Source organism: Anthonomus grandis, chromosome 10 (genome assembly GCF_022605725.1).
Source record: "Anthonomus grandis grandis chromosome 10, icAntGran1.3, whole genome shotgun sequence".
Lineage (NCBI taxonomy): Eukaryota > Metazoa > Arthropoda > Insecta > Coleoptera > Curculionidae > Anthonomus > Anthonomus grandis.
Genome location: NC_065555.1, coordinates 18,034,318 through 18,055,872, shown reverse-complemented (window position 1 = coordinate 18,055,872; position 21,555 = coordinate 18,034,318). Strand labels below are relative to the sequence as shown.

The following is a 21,555-nucleotide window of genomic DNA, read 5'->3' as shown; positions in this document are numbered from 1 at the left end:
TATGAGAAAAGATATTATAACTGTTTTAACTGATATTTATTTTTATTTAAATTTTCTTGACAAAATAATTAGTGATGCGATATATATATATATATATATATATATATATATATATATATATAAGATATAATATATATATAGATCTTCAACTAAGATCTATATATCTATATATATATACTCCTGGACAAAATTATCGCATCACTAATTATTTTGTCAATAATAATATTTTGTCAAATATATATATATATATATGTGTTCATTTGAAAACTTCCCACCACGCTTTTTACCGAAAACCACTGTTCAAAACAAAAACACGCCGAAATACGTCAAAAGGTTTGTCAAGGGGGACAACTTTCTAACCTAAAATTACTTCACCCCCTTTCACTCATTGCCCCCCTAGGGTCATCCCCTTAAAAATTTTAAATGGCAAGGGGTATCGAGTAATAGCTTGTTTAAGAGGTCTTTCGAAGTCTTTTATTTTGACGTTTGATTTTTTTCAATCGGTCGATTCGTTTTCGAGAAAATTAGAAAAATCTTTGTTTATCTTAATTTGTTCAGATAGAAAACTAAAACATGAAAATATCAGTTTTTATTTCAATAAGTGTTCAAAATGTTGCCCGTTTTTGGCCAAACAATGATATAGGCGATGTTCAAATTCCTGACGGACATTTTCAAAAACATGTTGTGGGATATCATGGCAGCTGTCGATGATGCGTTGACGAAGTTCATCCAAAGTTTCAGGTTAGGGAGTAAACACAATAGATTTCAAATGACCCCATAGAAAAAAGTCTAACGGCGTTATATCAGGAGATCTAGCAGGCCATTCTATAGGCCCCCTTCGCCCTATCCATTTATCTGGAAACTCGTCGTGTAGCCATTGCCGAACGAGAAGAACATAGTGAGGAGGAGTGCCGTCTTGCTGGAACTATATTTCAGCCTCATCAAGTATAGGGTTTCCATCATCATCGATTTGGTTTTCAATAAATTCAATGATAAGCGGATTGATGTTATTTTCCAACATATCCAAATAAATGTCTCCATTTAAATTTCCGTTAATAAATAATGGCCCAATCACTTTATTTCCTAAAATGCCTGCCTAGAGATTAATTTTTTGAGGGTATGCCCTCCTACAAATGCATGAGGATTTTCATTGCTCCAATATCTACAGTTATGCTTATTAACAAATCATTTAGATAAAATGTGCATTCATCGCTGAAGGAGATATTCTTTACATGAATAGTATTATCATTAATCGCTTCAGTCATTTTTTCACAAAACTCAACTCGCCTATCAAAATCGTCTTCGGTTAACTCTTGCAATATTTTCATTTTGAATGGATGAAATTTATGAAGTTTGGTAACTGTGTGAACAGAGCCTAATGAAATACCAGTGGCAGCAACAGTTTTGCGTAATGAAGTATTAGGATTTATTCCAAAATGACCCAAAACTTCAACTTGAGCGGCTTCATCTTAAATTCGCCGATGATCACGTTTTTTATTTGCAACAGATCCAGTTTCAGTAAACTTAGTAACAAGATCCAAAACATACCTATGCGAAGTTATCTTCTCCGGATGTCTGGCGTTAAACGTGACGGCAGTTTGCCGAGCATATTGATTTTGGGCACCATAAATTAGAATAATCTCCACTCGTTCGGCTAGTGTGTAAACCATTTTGGAAGTAAAATCTTTAATTCAACAAATAAATTTTCACTATTCCAAGACTGACACAAATGTATCTGACGGCAAAATAAATTCTTTATTTTCCTTAGCAACTATAAATAACTAAGCAGGTATAACAATAAATACAGTTCGCCCAGGATATCTGCGTTGATGAAATGAATGCGGAAAAAAATTCAGGCTGTTATTTAGTTTTTTCCACGTCTAATCTTCGGAATTGCTGTTTATGTTGGTAGCTTCCGTTTTAAATTATAAACGAATTGTAGATTTGGCAAACACTAACGGGCAACATTTTGAAAACTTATTGAAATAAAAACTGATATTTTCATGTTTTTGTTTTCTATCTGAACAAATTAAGATAAACAAAGATTTTTCTAATTTTCTCGAAAACGAATCGACCTATTTAAAAAAATCAAACGTCAAAATAAAAGACTTCGAAAGACCTTTAAAACAAGCCATTTAAAATTTTTAAGGGGATGACCCTGGGGGGCAGAGGGTGAAAGGGGGTGAAGTAATTTCAGGTTAGAAAGTTGTCCCCCTTGACAAACCTTTTGACGTATTTCAGCGTTTTTTTTAAACAGTGGTTTTCGATAAATCCGTGGTGGGAAGTTTTCAAATGAACACCCTGTATATATTAGATATATAGCGTAAAGGTATACATTTATTTAAATATGAACGCAATAATAGAATTACGTCTATTTTATATTAATAAGTAGTAAATAAAAGAAATAAATAGTATTGCATCATCTAAGAGAACCAGTAAAGCTTGCAAAAGCACTAAATTTTATAGTTTATTTTGTATCGATAAGTAGTAAGTAAAAGAAAGCAATAGTATTGTGTAATTGTGTATTATTCAGCAAAAGTAAGCAATAATATGGTATTATTTAAAGAAAAACAGTAAAACTTGCACTCAAGATAATATATTGTTTTTTTGCGTAATTAATCCGATCCAACAAAAGAGTTCAAATCTTTTTAAGAATAATAGGTGCCAAAAAGGCTTATCCGGCTCGAAGGACCAATGTTTCGTGATGGATAAAATTTTATAAGCTAAGCCCGCTCACCCCGTCATCCCCTGATCCGAACCCTTTCGTCTATAGAAAGATTACGTAAAATTATAGTAGTAAATTATTTTAAATCGTAAATATAGAAAGTATATCAAATTAATAAATTGTAAATGTACATATACTCGACTTACCCAGTAAGGCACAAAAGGAAGGTAAGAGAGGTTTTGCAGCTTTATGATATACACGTGCGTTTAGTTGCACTGCTAATTCGCTTCTCTTCCGTAGTCGTACTGTCCGCACACATTTTTGGCGGTGTTTTTTCTTAATCTGCCTTTGCATCTCTCTCGCACAGGTAAAGTATATTGTTTGCATATTTTCGAATAAGAATTAATACGAGAGAGGATTGATAAGAAGGGAGTAAAATAGGTAATGGAATACAAAGGCAGGTCAAGAAGAAAATGTAGGTAGTTCAATTTAAGTATCGAGTAAAAGTATGAAAAAATGTAGCAATAAAGAAACCTTAAGTGCTATTATGTAAGCAATGAAATATGAACCTAACGTTCTAATTTACTATGTGCTAAATATTAAATTTGTTTGTAATAGTGAGGACAAAACAATACCAATTAAAAATACATTTGGGCTCCAATAAGGATTTTATAAAATCAAAAACTTTGGTGGCGCCATACCGGATTTGACATAGAGTTGGGTAATATTTTGGTGATTTAGGCACAAATATTTAAGAGCAATTATTTGGTAAGGGTTTGGGTATAGGAAGGAAAGCAGAACCCACACCGACTGTAGCTAGCAGCATTGTTTTGAGGTAAGGGAGTATTGTATTCTTCGGGTACTTTGACGATTTTATTTTTGCGGTTCTCTCTTGGACTTGTTGATTGTTTTAACTCTCTTTATAGGTCATACTTTAAAAGATCTATAATTATTGTTATACCCTTATATCATACTATTTTCTTATAAAAGTTCTTCTTTTAAATTAATTATATAAGGAAAATGGTTTCAATTAACAATTAACTATTTTTTTTTTGGTATAACAATGTATAAAAATGATTGTTTTGGAAATCTACAAATGTATCTTTTATATTGAGTAAAATATATAGACCTTATCGATTTTCTAATATTAAATACCCCGTTTTGACGAAAAAATTTATAATTAATATTAAAAGCCAAAAAATATTTTACATCTAGTGAATCATGTAACATTGACACAAGCGTTAGAAAATCATAGAAGAAGCTGTCCATAATATAGAACATTTTTTTATAACAGGAGACACATTTTTTTAAAAATTAACTAGGTCTATTAAATAAATTAAAAGAATAAATCCAAATCTTTGTCACCTGTTATAAAAAAAGGCGACATTTATTCAATATTTCAATTTTCGACTTGGAAAAAATTCTTCTATTTTATTTGCATATGAAACTTCTCCAACTTGAGATGTTAAGTCATCAAGCGGGGTAAAATTTGGAGATCTAGGACGTCAACTAATTAACATGACTAACCTAAAGCCAATAACTTATGTATCACACTGAGAATTATATAATAAAGATAGCCTCCTTACTCGACTTGAACAGGTTACATATTTGTTCGTTGAGTTTATTGATAACATACAGCGTAGAAAAATATACATTTCATAACATAAAATGTTCCATCCAATTGCGCTATATATATATTTATTAGATAAGTAGGATACATACATTAAGACACCACACTCCTTACGAGTAACAGTTGAAAGTACTAAGCTTTATTTAAATCTTATTATGGCAACAATAACTCCAGTTGATCCCTCGCTCAATTTAAAATTAAAAAAGCAATACGCCGGTGTGTATAACTATGGAAAGATTTTGTAATTGTTTCATGTTTTTATTTCCACAGGAGGTATATTCGGTGAAGATCCGAATTTCGTGCAAGTGGGTTCAAAAAAGTGGTTCTTCCCGGAGAGATTTCAGGAATACTCTTCCACTTATAAACATTTTAAAGTAAGAAGTGATGACGTTTGGATTAACGGATATCCCAGATCAGGTACGTCTGTTACCGCGGATATTTGTTGGATGTTGACCCATAAAATGAATTTCGAAGTGGCAAAAAGCACGGCTTTTAATGACAGATCAAAGTTATTCGAGTAAGTACTCTCACAGAAATATAGTATTTAATTAAAATATGGCATTTAAAGGTTAAATACTTTATTTGGGAAGCAGTCAGACTTAATAAAAGACGCACAGCACCAAGAAGCCTTTAGGAACCTGTTTATGTCGTTAGAAAACGATCCAGAAAGAAGAGTGATTAAGACTCATTTGCCATATGAACTATTGCCTGATAATTTGCTTACGTGTGGTGCAAAGGTAAATTTGAATCTATGTAAGAAAACCAAAGGTTAATAATGTGCAAAAGCAATTTAATATTCTTTAAGGCATTTGAGACTATGGATACTGATTCATTTTCCAGGAGGTTTACCTTAACATATAATCGAATGTTTCAACTACCTGTAATAAATTATAAATTACTTGGAAGAAAATCCTCTAAACGAAAGCTTCCGTGTACATAACTCCTACATTTTAGGTGATTTATATCGTAAGAAATATCAAAGATGTAGCACTATCGTTCTACAATTTACAAAGCACACCGACTCGTGAAAACTTTGGGGGAAACTTTGAAGACTTTTGGTCAAACCTCGAAACAGACTGTCGTAAGTGGAACTTTTCACATGCAGTTCAAAGTTCTAATAAGAAATTTTAGTAACGTTCGCCCCGTATTGGAAACACGTGGAGCAAGGATTGCAGCCCGCAAAAAATAAATTGATTGTGTTTTACGAGGAACAGATCCAAGTAAGTACCCATGTGTTCTGATTGAATTAATACTTTCTTATAAAATTTTTCCTTCTAGGATCTCAGGAAAGGCATAAAGAAACTGGCGGATTTCCTCGAAGTGTCCCTAACCGAAACCCAACTGGATGAAATGACCGATTTCTTCAGCTTTGAAAATTACAAAAAAGTAACGCAAGGTAAAAACTTTTTTAACGACAACTTCGAGCACGTGCGCAAAGGCCAATCAGGACAATGGAAAAAAGAGTTTCCCGATTACTTGAAGAAACGTGCGGATAAATGGATCCAGGATAACATTAAGAGGTCAAAAAATGGAGATAAGCTTGAAAAGTATTTGTTTTCGGAATGAATGAAAGTATTAGAAAATATAATTATTAAGTTTTAGTTAATGAGTTTTAATAAAAAATAAACTTCCCGAGGATGGATTTGAGGGTAAAAACGCTATTCTGGTTTAATTATATGGGTAGTCAGAGCAGTTTAGGTTAAACCATTAGTACAGTCGTGCTGTCACTAGAAATAGTCGAATGGATGCTTAAATAAAAAAAGATAGAGGATGAAATTTTTACAATAAGTTGTATGTACGAATTGATTTAGAGGTTGTAAAAAGGGGATGAAGTTTTGAAAAATTGGTTTTAAATTAATAACTTTCTTGGAAAAAATCCCACGAATTTTGTTCAAATAGCAAAGTTATAGATCTGAAAAAGACGCGTACATTTATATATATAAGACCATTTCCAATCATCCTCTAAAAAAACCCCTCAGAATTTTTGTTAGCATTTTTGGTTTTTGCACTCTCTCAACCCATACAACTTCAAATGTCAAAATTTCATCCTCTATCTCATTTTTGCATCTATTCTCATACAGCACGACTGTACTACATGTTTTTTGTTAATCTTCTTAGCATTCTTGAGAATATATATCGACTATGCTAAAAAAATTTGACAGCCCCAAAAAATTTATCAAAAAAAACCAAAAAAATTTCATTTTGAAATAACTCGAAAACTATACATCAAAGAAAAAAGTGTTGGATGTACAGAAGGTGGAGAAAATATTTATCCTTGATTTTATTGTAAAAGCAACCCTCAACTCCGTACGTAAACCCTTATGGAGGGTGAAAATATTGAAAACCTTTTTTGGAGAAACTATCGACTGTACGATGTTGCTTCTATGCAACAAATTGAAAGAGGTGATAAATTGCATTTTAAGGGCTGTAAAATTAAGGGGCGCATATTAGAAACCAGTTTTTTCGAGTTATCTCTTCGGGTAAGAACTTTGTCTTAAATAGGAAAGTTGTAGAACGCAAAGACACGCTTCGATTGATTATGAAATCATCCCTTTGTCTCAATTCTTACACCCTCAATAGAAGGGGTGAAATATTCGAAACTGTCTGTTTCTCAAATAATTTTTAAACCAGGCATTACGCGAGAAAATTCTGAATGTTCCTGATGGACGACTCGACTATCAAAATATTCCGGGGTGAAAATAACCCCTGACATATCATCCCCCTTCAACTTTTACACAATATTCATTTTGTTTTCAACTGACGAGAAATTTGGAAACTAATTAGTTTCATACTCTACGATAGTTACTTATACTTTTGGCTACTTTTTGCATGATCAACCAAGCGAGTATCGTGTATTTTAAAGGGTGAACATAAGGTTGTATCGTGTAAGGTTGGATGGTCTTGTTGTTACAGAATTAATTACGCTTTAGACGGGATCTGGAGAATCCTAACTTTTATTCATTTGGTTAAAATATTTAAAAATGACTTTATTCTAAATTTTTCTTTCAAAACTTTATAAGTACGAGACTGCTGACTGAGACACCCGCCATAATTACAATTGCCTTTGACTCTTAATGGAATTCGCCAATATTTTTCATTGAACCACTATCAATATTATCACTATTTTAATTCTTTGTTATTGTTTACAATATGCTGTGCATGGAGAAGATTTCACGGCAATTGAATTGGTCAACCGGTTTACTAAAGCGGACGCCAGTGGCGCCGCGTGTCGAATTATTACGATTTGGCCCGTATTTGTACTTTCTACCAGGCACTCTATGGTTTGCTTATTAGTGATCTACGTATGGGCTTTGATTGGGCCCATAGCGGCTAAACCCATAAAGGAATCTAGCGAAGTTCCTCAATCTTCGGTCTTGCGCCCAGACGTCTTGTGGACTACTATTTAAGCAGTTCCGCGACGCATCTGGAGGTCTTTCCAGCTCCTGCGTCTGTCAAAGGTGAACCGTGCTGTCCGCTGTGACGGAGAGAGATTATTGGTGTAGTGAAATAAATCTAGTATCATCTCTCTCCGCCAGCACATTTTTATCTAAATTAATGCTAAAAACTAAAATTCATTAGTGTTTCTTAAGTTTCAAGCAAATATTTTTTGAAGCAGGATGGGTTTTAGTGGTTTGATGCCTCTCGAAACTTCGTAAGTAGTTTTCACCGTTAGTGACATTTTATTTGGTGTTCCGTGTTTCCATTGAGAAATCTCTCTTAGGGCTCCTTAAAAATGAAGTTGTAAACCGCCAGTCATGACCCAGCAGTGATGAGGATTTCGCCCTGAAGCCTAAAAGCAAATAATTTCGCCGCCCCTTAGCCCCGTCAACCCACATCATGCCTCAAGCCATATGTGGTGAAAAATAACCCATCGCGGGCTCTCGCCCCTGAAAGAAGAACACCATGGGACTTGACCCGTAAGCTTACTAGCCTTTTTATTTTTGATCTGAACCATATTCTTTTGATTTCTCTGTATGATTTAACATGAATTTATTATTATTTATTATCATATTCTCATTTTAATTTTTAAAACTTAAGTAACTATATTTATTTTATAATTATGTAAATTAAAACACTTACTATATATATATATATATATATATATATATATATATATATATATATATTTTGTTTATTTTTGTTTACATTTTTAAAACCATCATGTATAATTACTTGTATTTACTTTTATTATCCCATGTAGAATTTGTTTGCCTTACAACTTTAACTCATTGTCTCTGATGAAGTATGATATTAACGTTAATAAACACCCTAGTTAAATTAAATTAAGGTGTTTTACTACTGAGTGAGTGAGGGTGACTGAGACAACTGACCATACAGAAAACCCACGAAGCCGGCCTGATAGGTTCTTTTTGTTTCATCATTTAAATTTAACAGGGTTTCTGTAACCTATCAGATCTAGGGAGTTGTTCTTGTTGTTTAAAACTTTTAAATCAAGACTGTCGAACAAACTCAACTCCCTAGAAACAGTCCCTGTAAACCGGTTAGTCTTGCCGGACTATTATTTATACCATAACATTGTAAATAACGTTTAGGCAATTCGATGTGAAAGTACATCACAAAGGTGTTAAGCTAAAAAGAACGCATCCAAGGATTATAACATCGACCCTCTTTCAACACACGCGCATCCCCCTGATGCGGGGGTAAAGTGTAAATTAAAAGAAAGTTTAGTTATTTGACAGCTCGGGAACAATGTATTTATTGTTTCTAATATGCGCCCCTTAATTTTACAGCTCTTAAAATGCAATCTATCACCTCTTTGCTGTGGAAGAAACGATAGCTTACGCGTTTTGCTTCAATTGCGTAGAAGCAACATCGTACAGTCGATAGTTTCTCCAAAAAAGGTTTTCAAAATTTTCACCCCCCATAAGGGTGGTTTACATATGGAGTTGAGGGTTGCTTTTACTATCAAAATGAAGGTAAAATTTTTCTCCACCATACATCCAACACTTTTTTCTTTGATGTATAGTTTTCGAGTTATTTCAAAATGAAAATTTTTTGGATTTTTTGATAATTTTTTTGGGGGTGTCAAAAATGTTTTGCATAGTCGATATATATATCAATGTACGCGTCTTTTTGAGAGCTAACTTTTGAACTTTGCTATTTGAACAAAATTCATGGGATTTTTTTAAAGAAAGTTATTAATTTAAAACCAATTTTTCAAAACTTGACCCCCTTTTTACACTCTCTAAATAAACTCGGATGAATTCGGCTCTATGGAAGAAAAGGTAGCTTTGATTTTTCTGAACAATTTATTTCATGTGAGTCAAAGTTGTAAGTGCAAAGGGGTAGCGCCAATCCAAGACCATCCCCAATCATCCCCTAAAAAAAAAACCCTCGGAATTTGTGTTAGCATTTTTGGTTTTTGCACTCTCTCAACCCATACAACTTCAAATGTCAAAATTTCATCCTCTATCTCATTTTTGCATCTATTCTCATACAGCACGACTGTACTACATGTTTTTTGTTAATCTTCTTAGCATTCTTGAGAATATTTATATGGAATAAGATAAATATTTTTAATAGAAATTTAGTCAAAGAAAGAACAGTTCTCGTCCAATAATTTGATATATTAAAGTTCCTTGTACCTTTAAAACTTTGTGAGTTAAAGGCAATTTCGTCGACTAAGATGTGTCAAATTTGAAGTATTTGTAACGTATATTGGAACATCAAGAATTGTAATTATTAACGGATATATTTACGAGTAAGTTAGGAACTAGTTAAAATCTTTATAATTGCCGGGGATACTTCTATATTGTGAAATGCTGTAACTGCATTGTCTCACATAAACTCATAAGACGGAATATAATGTAAATCATGAAACTAGTCATTTTGAGTGTCCTAGTCTCCAGTATTCCATCTCCATAAAAAAAACCAGAATCGACTATGGATAAAGTTGAAACTCAGGAATTGAAAGTATTAGATGACATAAAAGTTTGTCAAAAGGATTGTCTGGCTATCGATGGTAAAGCACGGATGGAATCATTGATTTAAAAATGGCGATGTTGTTGAGAGGCGAGTAGATCAACCGAAAATCTCTGGTAGTCGAAATAAACTGCAAGTACATTAATGACATTGACAGCATTTATGACATGGATTTGCAAATCGGTGAAAACCACAACATACAAATAAAACAAAGGAAAAATGAAAAGGTTCTATGGAAGCAAATTTAATCACAGGACCAAATGAAACATATAAACAAATCCTGATAGACATATAAACAAATCCTGATGAAATAAAATAATGTTTACAGGAAAATGGAGTAACAGAGACTATACAGTATACATTTATGTGATAAATTAAAAAAAGATTTTTTGGCCAACAGGTATTAATGTTTTTTAAACCTGAGAAACAGAGGCCCTCAAATAAGGAGAACATAATACCACCCAACTTAATTCATCAATACCATCAATACCATTAATTCATCAGAATGTCCAACCTGTTAGAAACAAAACAAGTAAAATTGAAGCTCGTCTGTTTGACAAAAATGTAGATGTCGTCTGCCTTACTGAAAACGTGTGTGAATACTATTTTGTATATTGGCATTAATAAATTGATTGATTGATTGAAAATGAAGCTGATACCTTCAATATACCAGGCTACAACCTTGCAGCGGCTGCATGTCGCAGTATCTATAAGGGTTGAAGGAACAGATTTTATGCTTAATACCAACCCTGATTTTAGTTAAAAGGTTTTGAACGAAGTCCGGTTGCATAGTCATAGAAATTTGTGGCATAAATATGCAAGAACTGAATTTGTATATTGTCAACGTATAGGTCACCATTAACTGATATTTTTGCTTGTCATGGAGAGATACTGATCCACAAAATACAGACATAAATACAGTTCTTAAAAAAAATAAAATAAATAACAATAAAAATAAACTTTATTCATTTAATAATTAAATAATCACCAACATCTTAGTTACGGATGATGGACAAACATTGGTGGCCAGTGATTTTTATTGAAAGATAATATTGATTTAAGTTGAAAACATTGTACTTTGCATTTGTGAGACCAAAGTTGGAACATGCTTTAATAATTTGGTCCCCAGAGTATATTACACAGAGAGCGTTGAAAGGGTACAGAGAAGTTTATTAAAGTTCCTTTACTTTAAGAATCACGGATAGTAGCAGTTCTTAGGAGAGTTCCATGTTTAATATGCAATCCCTAGCAATTAGAAGAAACTGCTTTTTCCAGTTTGGATTACTCAATCAGCAATCAGATTGATTGCTCTGATCTAACAAGCTGCAATTCTGACCCATTTATAACATGTGCAATATTCATAATCAACTCTGCCAGAAAGTAGACATTTTTAACACTTCAGCTTCGAAGATACAAAATCTTTTTAAGTCAAGTACAAGACCATTGTGATACTTTTCCTGATCCCATTCCCACTGTCCATTCCTAATTTTTTCTAAATTGTTTTTATATATAAAAACATATATATATATATAAAAACATATATATATATACAACTGGATATATACTGGATATATACCCAACCCAACCCAACCCAACCCAATGTATAATAAACATATATACAGGGTGTTTCAGAACTATGGGATCAAACTTCTAGGGGCAACAGTAGAATCTATTTGAGTATAGGAACCCATGTCCGGAAATGTGTCACTACGCCACTACGGACCTAAGACGCGTTTAAATTAAAAAAAATATTAATTACCTAAATAGGATCTGATGCATTTATTTTTACCTTTTGTATATGATACCATCACAACAATTGTTCAAAATGTCTTCCTCCCACCTCAATACACCGAATTAAACGCCGCACATGATTTCGGCGGACTAAAAATTTGATCCTCGTTTTGAATTATTTCAAATGCTGCTGTTATACGTCCAATTAAGTCTAGCTCTGATTCGACGAGTTTCCAGATAAATGGATAGGGCGAAGGGGGCCTATAGAATGGCCTGCTAGATCTCCTGATATAACGCCATTAGACTTTTTTCTATGGGGTCATTTGAAATCTATTGTGTTTAATGATTATTACTGTAATATTCCTCATTTATTGCTCAAGGATGTGAATACTAATATTGATCCTTTGCATTATATTCAACAAGTGTCAGTTTAAAATTCTTTTTTCTTTTATCCTGTTAGCCTTACTGATGTTGAAGATGCAATTAAAAGCTTAAAAAACCATAAATCAGCTGGAGCTGATGGAATATCATCAAAATTACTACTCCTTTTGCCTGAATCAGCATTGAGTGCCTTAGCTTCTGGCATAAACAATTCCTTTCATAATGGCATCTTTCCAACATGTTTGAAGGAGGCAGTGGTTATCCCTCTTTATAAGGGTGGAGATTTGAGAGACCCTTGTAATTTCTGTTGTAATTTCTGCAAATCAGTTTGGATTAAGGTAAAATTTGACGCTGTTTTCGGCTTTTTGGAGAGTGTCTATGTGTCCTTAAATTCTGGAGAGTCCGCGGCGGCAGTGTTTTGCGATTTATCAAAGGCATTTGATTGTGTAGATCATGGAATACGGCTGTCTACTATGTCTAAGCTCAATAATTATGGCTTTAGAGGTGTGGCATTGCAATGGCTGGAATCCTATCTGTCTAATCGTACCCAAAGAGTTACAGTATCTGGATGTTTATCCGATTCCAGATCCCTTAAAACTGGCGTACCTCAGGGTTCAGTGTTAGGACCACTATTATTTTTGCTCTATGTAAATGATTTGGGTTCATTAAAACTGCAGGGCAAAGTGGTTCAGTTTGCTGATGATACCATCATTTTATGGAATCATAGAGATTCTGATAATGTTAGAGCCCAGGTTTTTAAGGATCTTTAGATTTTATCAGAGTGGTGTTCTGCAAACAGGCTTGTATTTAATGTGGGCAAAACCTTTATTATGAGATTTAAGTGTGACGTTCAGGTGACGATTCAAGTGTGACCTTATGTTTAGTGAAAACTCCCCCTTGCAATACAAAGAAAGCTGTAAGTTCCTTGGTATTACCATTGATCGTCGCCTTCGCTTCGAAGATCATATCCTAAATCTTGCATCAAAATTATCCTCTGGATGCTTTGCAGTAAGAATGTTATCTCTTTTTATCTTAGAAACAGCTACTCTTATCATAAATGTCCTAAACCTCCCTCTAACACTGGTCATATGACTCGCCAGGTTAACGATTTTCCCTTACCAATCCCTACATCCTCCCTCACCAAGAACTCACTTATATACCTTAGCAAAAAAATTTACAACCATGTTCCTCTATGTATCAGACAAATTTTAGAAGTTAAGAAATTCAAAAAGAAATTAAAATAACTTTTATTATCCAGGGCATATTATAGCCTTGACGATTTTTTTAATGATACCTTTTGACCTGTACTCTGACATCATTTTAATGTTTTGGTTTTGTTTCCTATTAAATATTTTAATTTTCTTCCTCTAAATTCTGTTTTATTGACAGCTTACTTATTTTTTAATTTTGGTAATGTGTGTAAATTTTATGGTAAAATGGTTTAGATGTTATGTTTGTTTGAAATTTGAAATTTAAAGTGAATTTAGAATTTTTTAGTTTTTAGGATGCTTGTGCACAAGATTTTGTTTTGTCTTACGTAATATAGCACATATTCTTCTTTCGTCTTCTTCTACTCCCCAACCTGAAAGTTTGGATGAACTTCGTCAACGCATCATCGACAGCTACCATGATATCCCACAACATGTTTTTGAAAAAGCCCGACAGGAATTTGAACATCGCCTATATCATTGTTTGGCCAAAAACGGACAACATTTTGAACACTTATTGAAATAAAAACTGATATTTTCATGTTTTTATTTTCTATCTGAACAAATTAAGATAAACAAAGATTTTTCTAATTTTCTCGAAAACGAATCGACCGATTTAAAAAAGTCAAACATCAAAATAAAAGACTTCGAAAGACCTTTTAAATAAGCTATTACTTGGTGTCCTATTTGCCATGTGTGACTATTGCTATTTCCGAAACTATAGAAGATACGAGGGTGGTTAAATTAAAAAAGGTTACTAATTTTGATGCTTATTCTAAATCCTTTTACAGCGTTGCAAAATGTTTATTAGTTCGTGAATTACAGTGTGATTTATAAAAAACGCCAAATTTTATTTTAATTATTTAAGTTTTATGATTTTTTGTGCTCTACAAAACTTCAACTTAATTTTTTTTATAACATTTAGTATCTTGGCAACGTCTAACAACTTCTTTATTTTAAATACGGACCTGCATTTTTTATAACTTATTTTAAAAGCATTTTTTATTCCCTTTAAAATGATGTATCTCATCCATAAGTTTCCCAACGTTTTAACGTAATAATAACCATCATTAGGAATTTTTCCTTAATGCAGGCCTGATTTTTTTTAATTGTAAATTAATTACTTAATAATACAATAAAAAGTTTATCTTTTTGGTTGTTTTAACACGGGTTTCTCTGGTCATCTTGACCAACTTGTGGAGTTTTTCATCCCTGAAAAGACCAATCATGCTGGCCTGACCAAAGTTGTATGTAGGCCGATAACATAATTTTTTCAATATGTCAGTGGGATCAGTTGCAATTCTATCATGCAAGATCAAGTTTCAGCTGATGCCAAATTTTCTATATTTAACGCCTTTACACAAAAATCTTGCATCAAACGTAAAAGCCAGAATCGTGTTATCAACTGGTTCAATGATTTGTACCTAATGAAGGACATCTTAAAATTTGCAAAAGAATATCTGAATCAACACCCATTGGAGGACACCAGGCAACATTGCATGAAATTCAGAAAGTCTTACCAGTTATCCATAAGAGCAGCCAACATAGAAAGTAAAGATAATCTCATTGGAAATGCCTCAAATCCAACGAGATGTATGTGGAACCTTATAAATGAAAAGCGAAATGAATATTCCAAGCCGGAAGTCTGAACCACCTAATATTCCATCAGATCACCTCAACGATTTCGTCTTTAATGGCAGCTCTGAAACTGCAGGCACGGATTTATGACACAGATGTTGAACCTCTCTCTTTTATTCAGACTGTACTTGAAAACATATTCTCTTTCCCGGAGAGCTACTTTTAACATAAGCAATATTAAAAACAAAAAGAGTAAGGACTGCTTTGAACTAACAGGGATCACAAAAGGAATCAAAGAGCTAGCAATGATTCCACTGACAAAATTAATAAATCAGTGCTGGCGAGAAGGTAGCTTTCCATCTGCCCTGAAAAAAGCAATGCTGGTCCAAGTGTATAAAAAGGGAGATACTGATGATCCCTCAAATTGTAGGCCAACATCTCTGCTACCAATACTGTCGAAGATTTTTGAGAAGTTTATTGCTGTGCGAAACCTCGATTTTCTTCAAGCTGAGAACCTGTTTTTTGATGGCTTGGAATCAGAGGTGCCCTTAACACAACATCGACTGTTCTCGACCTCGTCTCTTCAAGACCTCAAAAACGGAATGGATCTGTCCAGAACATTTTGCGATCTTAGCAAAGCATTCGAATATGCTTTCCCATGAACTTCTGCTTAAGAAACTATAGAGATAACTTTTCAGATAGTAGCATTGCCGTATTATTCAGCTATCTGTTAAACCATCCTCAAGTGGTGAAGCTTGGTAATGTGGCCTCTTCAATGGGAGAAGTGGTGGTTGGTGTACCCCAGAGATCAATTCTAGGCTCCCTTTGTTTCTTATTTACAAAAATGATCTACACTACCGCTTAAAAGTATTTGCCCACATCTGACTGTTTTAAAGTTATAACTCAAAAAATTATAAACCCATCAATTATTCTTATGAAACAGTTTATTTATAACAAAATGAATATAAACAATACATTTTTCAACTAATTAAATTTAAGAAAATTAAATTTTGGATTCATCTACATGTCTGCCTCGATTTTTAATAACAACTTCACAGAGTTTCGGTAGTCTTCTAATTAATTTGTCCAAAGTTTCTTGAGGTATCTTGTGCCACTCTTCTTGGATGATCCTCCACAAGTCTTCTTTTGATGTGGGGTATGATTTTCGCACTTGTCTATCCAGTTTATCCCACAGTGAATCTATAGGATTGAGGTCCGGTAATTGTGGGGGCCATACCATAACTTTCAGAAGATGTTGCCTTTGTAATTGACTTAAACATTGCTTGCACAATTTCGACGTGTGCTTGGGGTCATTGCCATGGTAAAAGATGAAGTATTCCCTAATTATTCGAGTACCAGGAAGTACATTGTCACTTAAAATTGTTTTGTATCCCTCTTTTCGAAGAATTCCCTCTGTTCTAATTAGATCGCCCACTGCAGATCCTCCGAAACAACCCCACACCATCACCGAACCACCACCGTGTTTAACTGAGGCCACCGTACACTTCTCAGCGACCCTTTCATTGGCATAACGGCGAACAAAAACTCGCCTCTTCGTTCCAAAAACCTCGAATTTCAACTCGTTACCCCAGAGAACTTTTTTCCAGTCATCAATGGTCCATTCTTTGTGTGATTGGGCCCACTTAAGTCTTTTCTTCTTATTAACATGCTTCAGTAGCGGTTTTGATACAGCTAAACGTCCTTTAAGACCAGCATTATAAAGTCGCCGTTTTACTGTCGAAACACTGACCGCTTTTTTACGCTCCTTGTTGATTTTTGCTGTGATTTCAGGGGCGGTAAGGCGTCTATTGCGTTTGCTTGTAATTATAATATTTAAATCCTGCTTTGAACTTGCCTTTAGCCTTCCCGATCGAGGTTTGTTGCTAATAGTCCCTTCTCTGGTGAATTTCCTAACATTATAATCGACAGTCCGCCTTGGAATTCCCAAATCCGTCGAAATTTGACGGTTAGTCTTTCCAGTCTTATGAAGTCCAATGATAATACTTTTTGTTTCTACCGATAACTCTTTAGTTTTAGCCATTTTAAAGAATATTGAAAAACCAGCAAAGAAACGGTGACAATCGTCAATAAGCAAGCGAAATTATTTACCAATGTAACACAAAATCAATTCTTGAAGACTAAACATCTTTAAATGTTTCAAATTTCATCGAAAACGAGCTGTAAACAGATTAGTTTTTTAGAAGAAGTGCATATTTTCACTACATTGTTTGTTATTTGCAAGACTATTTTTAAATACTCAGTGTTTTTCAACGAACCATAGTTGATAGGTATGCTGTTTAAGCATATATGCAATTTACAAAAGAGATACAATCTAAATATAGGTATAAAGATAAGATTTTTGTATCTAAATTAAAATATTAAAAAGAATATATGGTGGGCAAATACTTTTGAGCGGTAGTGTACCTCAAACAGATCCCACCAGGCACTACACCCTTTTTGCGGATGATACTATCATAGCATGCGCGGGCCTTGATTTTAAGGAAACAGTGAGGTCAATTGTCAACTCATGTCGCATAGGAGAAAGTTGAATGCTGGTTTAACGCTAAGAACATTTTCAGTATTCTTGTGAATATTTCTATAAAATAATAAGAGTATTCTTAAAAAATTACAGTAAAAAAAAGACCAGTTCTTGCCCAATAATTTGATAGATGAGCGTTTATTGTACCCTCAAAACTTTCTGAGTTAGAGGCAGTTTTGTCAGCTAAAGTTGAAGAATTACCCAATTTAAAGTATTTGAAATATATCCTGGAACATCAAGATTCATCAAATTAGGAACGAGTTAAAATATTACATTTGTAAAAATGTTGTGCATTAATATAAATTCAAATTCAAAACAAATTTATTCATCATGAAGATAAATAAATAATCATATACAAAATTGTAGCATAATAATATACATATGTTGTACAACCCAACAAAAAGATTATAAATAGGACCATGCCTCGATTATAGAGAACCGTTTACACAGGTTCATCATAAGATAGAACCTGTGTGGCATAGCCCTTCAAAAACCTTAAAAGTAAAAAGTAAAAAAAAGATTTTCTTAATTAATCGAGACATGCATGTGTTGAGTATCGCATTTAAGTATTTAAGTAAGGCGAAGCAGGCGGGGGTTCTGGATATGCAGGAAAGGTAAATTAATTAATATTTATAACAATAATAACTAGACGGCAATAGAAAATCGAGCGGCTCAGCTATTTTAATTTTTATTATAGATTAAGTATTGTTTTTTTGAGAATCGAGCAGTTTATTACGAATATATTTTTTAAATGCAGTAAATAGAAAACTTTTGCAATTAGCCGGAAGTCTATTCCAAAGTTTAGAGGCGGCAAAAACAAAAGATTTTTAAAAAGAAAAACGCATACAACAATTCTGAAGTTTTTGTATTGAGTAAGCGGAGTCGTCTTCAGTCAATGAATCCGAATATACCACATCACAATAATCAAATAAGGATAAAACAAGCGTGTTACATAAAAAATATTTAGTTTTAGGAGGTAAATGATTTTTTAAGCCGTAAAGTTTTCTTAAGCGCATGTATGCAATTTTGAGCTTATTCTTTATATGTTTGAAATGAAATACCGCTATCAAGGTATACTCCTAAGTTTTTGACCGCTCGTACTACTGGTAGGTGCTCATTACGAATCTTTGCATTTAAAGTTGCTGCTGCATTAAGGCCGTTCTTTCCACCACCCAGAAAAATTACACATGATTTAGACGAATTTAATTTCCAATTATGGTCGCCGGAAAAGTTATCTATATTTTCTAAATCCTTATTAAATTGTTCTTCTATTATGGGTTTTGGATCAGCCACCTTCGCTAGAGGTTTCAAAATAGCTTTTTTCCAAATTGTAGGATACAAATTTTGTAATAAGCAGCTATTAAAAATATTTAATAATGGTTTTGTAAAATATGGTAGGCACATTTCTAGATCTTTTAAGCCTATGGAGTCTTCCCCTATTGCGTTACAGTGTATTGTTTTAATGATTTTAATTAATGTTGGCTCATCCAATTGCGTAAAATTTAGGTAAGACCTTGTGTTAAAATGCCTGTTAGCTTTATAAAAATTAAGTTTTTCATTTTGTTGTTTTTGTTTGTTTTTCATCAAGTTGTATCAGCTGTAGTATTTAAACCTGAAAAATAGTTCCTAAAGTTTAAGTCTTTCAAGTTTTTTTTTTGGTGAATGTTGTTTTAAAAAGTCAATGTTAAGATCTCCAACAACCTGATCGTAAAATGGCAAGGATAAGCTACATATTTCCTCTAACCAATCAATAAAATGATCCGCATTAGATGAAGGCGGACGATATACAGTTGTAAACAGAATTGATCTTTTGTTTATATTAAGTTTAATGCTAGCATATTCAAAATCAGCTGAAATTACATTAAAATATATATTTTCATTTTTATATTTGTTTTTAATGTATATTCCTACGCCTCCACCCCTTCCTACTCGATCCCTCCTAATAAAGGAGGTCATATAATATATTATATCATATAAATATATCATAATTTAAAGGAGGTCCTGAGGGTAAAAACGAGTTTCTAGATTAAGGATTTAGGTAGTTAAAGCAGTTTTGGTTAGAGCATATTTTTTGTTAATTTTCTTTTTACATAAAACCAACTTTTCAGTATTCTAGAAAATATTTTCATGAAATATTCCTAAAATTCTTAAAGAAAAGAGCAACTCTCGACCATGATTTATGAACCTTTTTTGCACCTTCAAAACTTTCTGAGTTACTGAGGTAATTTTGTCTCTTAAGTACTTGAAATGCATGGAGCAAGTAGCAATACCAAGATTTTGAGCATAACTTAGGAACTAGTTAAAATGTTTTCATAATATATAGCAATGCCCGAGGATGGATTTGATGTAACAACACGATTTTGGGTTAATGATTTTGGCAGTTTTTTTTTTCTTAGAGGCTATTCGCAGTTAGTTATAAATATCACACTCACACAAAATATCACAAAACAGACTTCAAACAGCGCAAACCTGATTTAAGAAGCGAAGAATATGTGTCGGTAAGATCTATTCGACAGTACCCAGGTTTTGCTAAAAGTGCATAAAATCGTCGTTTCTGACTTATTTACAAGAATTGTGTGTAAATAGATCATTTTTTTTAACTTACGTGGTCTACTGGGAACATCTGCGGGTTCCTCTAATATCTTCAATTCCACTTCCAGTTTACTTATTTCTGAATATTTGTGTTGCATAAGTTTCATAATTTTTTTTATGAAGCCTACATAATCTGAAATTATATTAATATGCATTATTGTGTAATTTTTATAAGTATAGTATATACTTACCTCTCGGAAATTCTTTGGGTGTGACTAGTTCTCTAAAAAAGTCTTGTGCTACTGCAGCCTGGTTTTCTTCGCATAAGTCGTCCTCGCAATTCTTTGGCGGTCGAAACCAAAACCTTAGAGTTCTCGATTCTTGCGTGTGCTTTTTAGTTTGGGCGTTTATGAGGAACACTTTAAACACTAGGGAAAGTTTTGCTGGAACATTGGCATCACCGTTTTCTACAATAAGGCACCAAAACAGTGAAAACTGATAAATTCCATTAATTGATTACTCACCAACTGCAGTTTCCTTATTGATAATAATCCCCGTGTGTTCACCACCTGCCACGTGCATTTTATCATTGGTTTTTTGAACCAATTTCCTCTCGATCATGATTATTGTCGAATTGGCTGTTTTGCCTTTGGGGGTCATCACCACTTGCTCTTGCTCCTGATTCATATTTGATAATTCTGTCATTTTATCTGAAAATAAAAATTTAATTTTAAGAGAACATACAGTTGGACTATTTTAATAAGGTGCTGAACAGCAACAAATAATGTAATTAGACATGCCGAAGGAGGAGAAAGTAAATGCAATATAATGCACGTATTGAAGCGAGATTGTCTTTTACTGGGAATCTAAATAAGTGATTCATAATTACACGAAGATGGAGAGCATAGCGTGATTAAATATTGTTGTTTTTTTTATTTATAGGCAGCCATGTTAGCCTTGATCTTTAAAGGCAATTAAAGTAAAATGATTTTTAATTAGTATAATAATTTTTGTTTTATTCAATAGTCTTGGGGAAATTTTACTTTTTGTGGGCTTCGATTAGTCACCGAACTCTAAAAATATATCAGGATAAAAGGGTGAAGGAGTCAGTTCTGATTTATTAAATGATTATCTTCAATAGTTTTGAAGAAATTGTCCTTTTTGTGAGTTTCATTTGATTTAACATCCTCAATCAATAAATAAATTAATACAGTGCTTTAATGGGAAAAGGTTTATAGCCCATATCCTACTCTTAATAAGGAAATAATTCGCAATTAACGGTCTCAGTAAATCTATTTATAAAACTGACAATACAAAAAAAACTATAAAATAAATTGTTTATTCCTAA

General features: G+C 33.2%; 2 protein-coding genes across 5 annotated transcripts in view; one reads left to right on the top strand and one right to left on the bottom strand.

Annotated features, from left to right (window-relative positions):
• LOC126741571 (uncharacterized) overlaps positions 1–21,555 on the bottom strand; it is an 80,564-nt gene that overhangs the window by 46,628 nt on the left and 12,381 nt on the right. For 2 of the 4 annotated variants that reach the window (XM_050448044.1, XM_050448045.1), the window contains exons 2-5: positions 20,732–20,917; positions 20,459–20,674; positions 20,281–20,400; positions 20,145–20,204 (exon numbers count right to left, since the gene is read on the bottom strand). In XM_050448044.1, coding sequence (XP_050304001.1) covers positions 20,145–20,204; positions 20,281–20,400; positions 20,459–20,674; positions 20,732–20,912 — 577 coding nt within the window. In that variant the 5' untranslated portion in view covers positions 20,913–20,917. The remainder of the gene's footprint in view (positions 1–20,144; positions 20,205–20,280; positions 20,401–20,458; positions 20,675–20,731; positions 20,918–21,555) is intronic. The other 2 variants (XM_050448046.1, XM_050448047.1) reach the window with 1 other exon arrangement.
• Positions 4,350–5,896, top strand: LOC126741577 (sulfotransferase 1E1-like). Its single transcript, XM_050448061.1, has 6 exons — positions 4,350–4,511; positions 4,566–4,812; positions 4,864–5,032; positions 5,250–5,376; positions 5,427–5,515; positions 5,574–5,896. The coding sequence occupies exons 1-6, from the start codon at positions 4,451–4,453 to the stop codon at positions 5,859–5,861; spliced, it is 981 nt and encodes a 326-aa protein (XP_050304018.1). The 5' UTR covers positions 4,350–4,450; the 3' UTR covers positions 5,862–5,896.